Source organism: Desmodus rotundus, chromosome 1, assembly GCF_022682495.2.
Source record: "Desmodus rotundus isolate HL8 chromosome 1, HLdesRot8A.1, whole genome shotgun sequence".
Taxonomy (NCBI): domain Eukaryota; kingdom Metazoa; phylum Chordata; class Mammalia; order Chiroptera; family Phyllostomidae; genus Desmodus; species Desmodus rotundus.
In genome coordinates, this window is record NC_071387.1 from 202,521,604 (window position 1) to 202,527,603 (window position 6,000).

Below are 6,000 nucleotides of genomic sequence, written 5' to 3' on the forward strand. Positions count from 1 at the left end.
AAAGGCCAGAAGGCACAGAGTCAGGTGAAGATTTCAGTCAGTGGTTCACATTATCTGAGCGCTTATTTCCAGGTTATTTTTCTTCTACCTTTGGTATTTATGTGGCTGGTAGAGGAGTGTGTCTGAGTGTGTACACACATATATAGCACATACAATTATCTCAAGTCAAGTATATTTTCTGATTTCATTTATCTCCCTGATTTGTGCCAAACCTCCTTAGCCGTGGCTATATTGATTATTCTTAAAATGGAAATAACTTGCTGCCTAATTGCAGCAATGAGAGTGACATTCTACGGTCACCAAAATGGTCTGGAGGAATCACAAATGCAATGCTGAGTGACAAGACAGACCCGCTTGCTGTTTGATTCCATTTGTAGGGGACAGAAAGAGGCAAGTACCGTCTGTCATTAGAAGACAAGACAGTGGTTAGCTTGGGAGGGGAGATGCAGGGGGACCCCGGGGGGCTTTCTGGGGAGCTGGTACCATTTGTTTTCTTTACCGGGGTACGGGTTCCGTGGATATGTTCAGTTTGCAAAATTCATCCAGCCGCACTCTTATGGGCACCTTTCTGTATGCATAACAATACTTCAAGAAAAAGCTTAGCAAACCACTCTGAAGTTCAGAAACTACTATGGCTAGGTCTCCAGGCTTATTCTCAATTATACTATGAAAGTCCAAACTTGACCACATTTGAAAACTAACTAGTCGAAGGCACTGACTTGGAGAGCGAGGTGTTTCTTAGTGGTGTCCGGACAAAGGTCCTTTCCCTGTCCCTGGCACCACAGTTCATTGCAGGCCAGTTGTCAAGGTGCCTGGCCCCCTCCCCATACTGGGCCCTTCTCTCCAGAGCCCTGTGCTGCCTGATAACCCTGGCTTGGGCATCTTCCCAGGCCTGCCCTCCCTTACAGAACTCCAGCAGTACCCCCTCCCCCTCCAAATCAAACCCCTTTCCTTCCAGGACAGCAAGTGTTGTGGCCAGGGCATGGGGGGAGAGGGGAAGGGACACATGGATCTAACAGAATCTACTGCCTGTGAGGGACTGTCAGCCTCTAAACCCTCCCTGTGCAGTTTGCATGTGTAGAAGAGGGTGTTTAGCAACCCTGCTGCATTAGTAATTGCTGGCGCTTGCTCTCAGTGGGAACAGGAAGACAGGCATCCAAGAAAATCAAGAACTGGTTGACCTACCTGGGAGCTGAAAATGGAATGGACTAGAGACTATATCAGAGACTAACTAGAAGACTGTATCAGAGGCTTAACTAGAAGGGGTGCATCAGTCAGTCTTTGATGTGTAACAAAACACCTCAAAATCTCAGTGGCATACAAAAAAAAATCTTTTTATGCTCATGGCTTGGCTGGGCCAGGCAGGGCTCCCAGCTTGGGTGGGGTCCAGGTTTGTTTCATGCAGCTTCCGTCTGGGGCTCAGGCTGAGGGGGCAGCGGTGCTGAGGGGCAAAGTCTTTTTTTTTTCCCCCACTTTTTATTTACTGATTTGAGAGAAACATCGATTCATTGTTCCACTTATTTATGCATTCATTGGTTGGTTCTTGTACATGCCCTGACCAGGGATTGAACCTGCAACCTTGGCATATTGGACTATGCTCTAACCAACTGAGCTACCAGCCAGGATACAGGGCCAAGTCTTAGCATGGTGGATCCCAGGCACACAAGAGGGCAAGCGAAAGTCTGTGAACACACCGACAGCAGCTATTGACATTAACTACTCACATCCCATCAACCAAACCAAGCCATGTGGCCAAGCCGCAAGTCAACGAGGAGAGGAGCATGCCCCACCAGCCATGATGCTTTGGCAAGACTGCAGGGTGGAATTCCGGCACGGGGGTTGGAGGGGGAACAACTGGGAGTGATGAGCACCCCCCCACCCTGGGTCAGAAGAGGTAACGGGTCTGGTCACAAGTGTCCCGGACAAGTAGTTGCCTGTGCTGGCTGATCGACTGCCCTGCCTTCTCTGGCAGGCAGATCTCTCTTACTGAATCTTGCATATGTAGACTTCTGAGAACTAATAAACATATAAAGTTACACTTAAACTTATTTTTCTTCCTTTGAGGAAGGAAGAGCACTCACTTGAAATATCCTTTCCTTCTCCAGCCCACGTACTGATACGTATCATACTCCCCATGACCGCCTGCCTTCTGCTCGCCATGATCCTGTGCTACTTGAAGAGTCAGTGGTAAGTGTGTGGGGAGTGTTATCCAAGAAGAGTCAGAAAAGAATCTAGGAAGGAGTTTGATAAAACAGAAATCACACTGCACAAGATGAAGAATAGTGCTGAAAAGGAAAAGGACAGAGGGGGCTTAGAGGAACACACGAGAAGGTTTTAAACAATTTTGCTTTCTGGATCAATACATAAGAAAAACAATAACCATTCAGAAAGATTAAAGACTTGTTGAAAACCAGCAGCTACTACTTGAATTTCACTTACTGTGTGCTTGGCACTGTTCTAAGTGCTTCCTGTGCAGCAGCTCATCGGGCTCTCGGCATCACCCTGAGCACCGTCGCTATCTCCACTGAACCAACGAGGAAACGAAAGCCTCCAAGGGTTACACAGCTGGCGCAAGGCCCACCACAGAGCAAGGGTGATAACCCAGGAATCTGACCTCAGACTTCTCACCCTTACCTGTTCCGATATATTTAAAATTCGGTCTCACTGTCTCTGTTTCTCTAGGATGAAGAAGATGTGTTATCCTGACATCCCAGACCCTTACAAGAGCAGCGTCCTGTCGTTATTGAAACCCAAGGTAAACATGGCAAAAATTGTATGGATCCCATATACCCGTCCAATTCTAATCCAGGGGTGGGGCTGTACTAATCATGCTTTCGTAGACCTCCCTCCTCTGGCAGGTATAACAGAGCGAGCAGAGCCACCTCTCCTCCCACAGCCATGAAATGGGTGGACAGAGCTTGGTGTCTTCTGTTGGGGGAAATCCCGTTACCCTCCATTAACATGAGACCAGGATGCAACGAGAAACGCTGAAGCTCTACGTGCCACCCCCCATACTCGTCACACGTGTCACATTTGTGTATTTCCTGTTTCCATTCCAGGAGATCGCTCCCCTAACGATAATGAGTGTCAATGACTGCGTTCCAGATGCTCTTGAAGTTGTCAAGAAGCCCGAAGGGAGCAAGATCCAGTTCTCAGGAGCCAGGAAGTCACCCCCAGAAACTGCACGCCCTAGGCCGGAGTACATTTACCTCCTCCCCACAGAGAACAGCTCCCCGGGCCACGGCCCCTGCATCTGCTTTGAGAACTTGACCTATAACGAAGCAGCTCCCGACTCTGGCTCCTGTGCCCATGTCCCAGGACCTCACAAAGCCCCACTAAGTCAGCTGGGACTACTGACTTCACCTGAGAATTTACTGAAGCCACTAGAACAAAACTACATGAACACCCTGGCAGAAATCCCAGCCGGAGAGACTACTTTGAATTATGTGTCCCAGTTGGCTTCACCCATGTCTGGGGACAAGGACCTTCTCCCAACAAAATCCCCGGAGCCAGAGCTGGCACTCTGTTGCGAGTATAGAATGCAAATGGCCATGCCCCTGGGCCTCGCCTCGCCCTCCCCAAATGAGAGCAGCAACTGCTCCCCAACTGCCCTTTTAGAGCAAGACAACCCCAGCTAACTGTCCACCCGGTTCAAACCTGTGTGCTCCAGAACACCGAGAGACGCGTGCCGACCCCATTCCATCACCAGACACCTCGGTGTTTAAACCCTGTGGGCTGCCACCACTGGCAGGCCTTCTAGGAAGCCATGGCCATCTGGCTGGGTTTCCAGGACCCACATCTCAGAGGTAGGTGACTCACCGTCCTTCCTTGGAGCTGGCTTGCTGTAGAAACGCCAGCATCGTGCATGAGCACAGGCTTACCTTGCTGCTGCATGTCGCAGGCTACCTTCACAACAGCCACCCTGGCACCTGACGTGGGGGTGAGCCCATCCGCTCGGTACCAGACAAGGCGGCTATGGTCCTAGAAGTTCAGCGAGAAAGGATTTCCATTAAGTTTTGCCCACATTTACTATCTTGAAGGTAAAGACACTAGACTGAGGCTTTAATAGTGGCCACAGGAGGTGTGTTACTACAGCATACGTTGTCAATGTAAATTTACTCTGCATGTACTTGACGGAAAAGTCCCAGGTGTTGGAGACAGAAGTGGAGTTTGGACTCGTGCGGCAGTGATAAGGATTTACAGCCCATTGGCACAGTGCAGTGAGCTCTCCCCGGGGGCACAGGCCTTTCTGACGGGTAAGGCACATGAATGAATAGATGCCCACAGTCGTCCTGTCTCACTTACCAGTTAGAGTGGGGCTGGCAAGAACCTCCTGACTTAGCATCAGAACAACAGCACTCCTACTGAGTCCAGACCATTCTACCATACTTTTGATGACTACCTCAGACAGAAAAGGGGAAGCACATCATTGAGTAAGTCCAGTCACACTTTATGGTCCCTCTTTATTATTTTTTCCAAGAACTGTACTACACGTGACCCGTTTGCAATTAGAATCCATTAGACTCTACGACAGGTTGTCTAGGCCCAAATAACACCCACTCTCTCTTATTCCCATCATGCTAACCTAGTCAATACAATGAAACCACATTGCTGGACACTCATCCTCTGGGCGTGACTATGAAAAGCTGCCCGCAGTGGGGCAGCTTCGTTCTGGCTCTGCAGCAGCTTTGCATCCCTGAACCAACGTAGGCAAAGCTCCGTGTAACAGGCGCTCCCCTGTCTTCCTGCTGCCTGTCAGCCCGCGATGTTCATTGGCCGTGTTTCTAAACAAGCACAGACACAGGCTCCTTTTCATTTGCCACAGTGGAAATGACACTGCCTGTGCCTCTGGTGCCACATGCCCCACCTGGGCTGCCACCACCACAAGGAGGAGGAGGGCAGGACCCACATCTCAGAGGTAGGCAGCTGTCAGCTGGCCTGGGACATGGCACATATCAGGACTTCTGCTCAGGCTTTTCAAAATCGTCCTCACATAAGTCTATGCCTTTTGCTAGGAAGATTGGTTACGAAGTCCTAACACAGTACACACGAGTATCTTGATTAGCATCATAGTGTTGAGAAGACTGGGTCCAGATGGTCATCATTTACCCTCTTGGGTTGCTCTGTCGTGAGGCAATTATAAGTCAGTCCACAGAAACGTCAATGACAGTGATGACTGATGTAAATAGTATCTTTCATATAGACTCCCTTTAAAAAAACAATGCATGAAACCTTGAAGTTGTTTGTGTTGCAACAGCCTTAATTAAAATACTTCGCCATTGCATTATTTTGTGTTTACTCTACCTGGGTGAAATGAAAATCTGATAATTAGTAATGCTGATATCACCGCATGAACTAATGTAAATGCCTGGGAACCACTCCAACCTGCCTAATCCAGACCTCCATGGCCCGTGTTGCACCGGGCATTCGGATGCACACTCAGCGCTGAGAACGGCCAGTCCAAGTGCAACAAAGACTCTTTGATAACGATAACCATGTAGCAGTAGGAAACGCTGGGCTACGTAACTTTGTGCTCACACTTACCACTGTAACTATAGTTTTGGGCATAAACATTCCTCTCTCGTGTTCTTCGTCACTAAACAAATAGTATTTAAAACCTTAATTTTCAATACTATGTGCTTAACAGCATTGCTTTAAGAAGTGTTATTCAGGAACTTTGAGATTTGTATTCATGTGTCAGAATTATTAGGATGAAAACTATTAACAGAATTTCAACTAGACACAAAAGTAGAATAGTTGGAGAAACCCCTATGTACTGCATCAGCCCCGACGGCACTGACCCATGGCTGTGTTGGCCCATCCACAGACTTACTCTCACTCCCGATATTATTTCGAAGCAAATCCTATGATTTCATCTGTAAATATCTGGGTTTCTCTAAATGGGCCTTACTTTCCCTAACAGAGCCATGATACCTTTATAAAACTGCACCTAAGACCAACTTAGTAATAATTATCCTCAGAAACGTCAGGGTATTTGGA

At 48.2% G+C, this 6,000-nt stretch overlaps 1 protein-coding gene across 3 annotated transcripts in view; it reads left to right on the top strand.

Annotated features, from left to right (window-relative positions):
* The window catches only part of OSMR (oncostatin M receptor), a 40,842-nt gene extending 35,558 nt beyond the window's left edge, over window positions 1-5,284 (top strand). For all 3 annotated transcript variants that reach the window (XM_045186309.3, XM_024578533.4, XM_045186308.3), the window contains exons 16-18: window positions 2,106-2,187; window positions 2,683-2,755; window positions 3,060-5,284. In XM_045186309.3, coding sequence (XP_045042244.2) covers window positions 2,106-2,187; window positions 2,683-2,755; window positions 3,060-3,638 — 734 coding nt within the window. In that variant the 3' untranslated portion in view covers window positions 3,639-5,284. The remainder of the gene's footprint in view (window positions 1-2,105; window positions 2,188-2,682; window positions 2,756-3,059) is intronic.
* The last annotated feature ends 716 nt before the right edge of the window (window positions 5,285-6,000 follow it).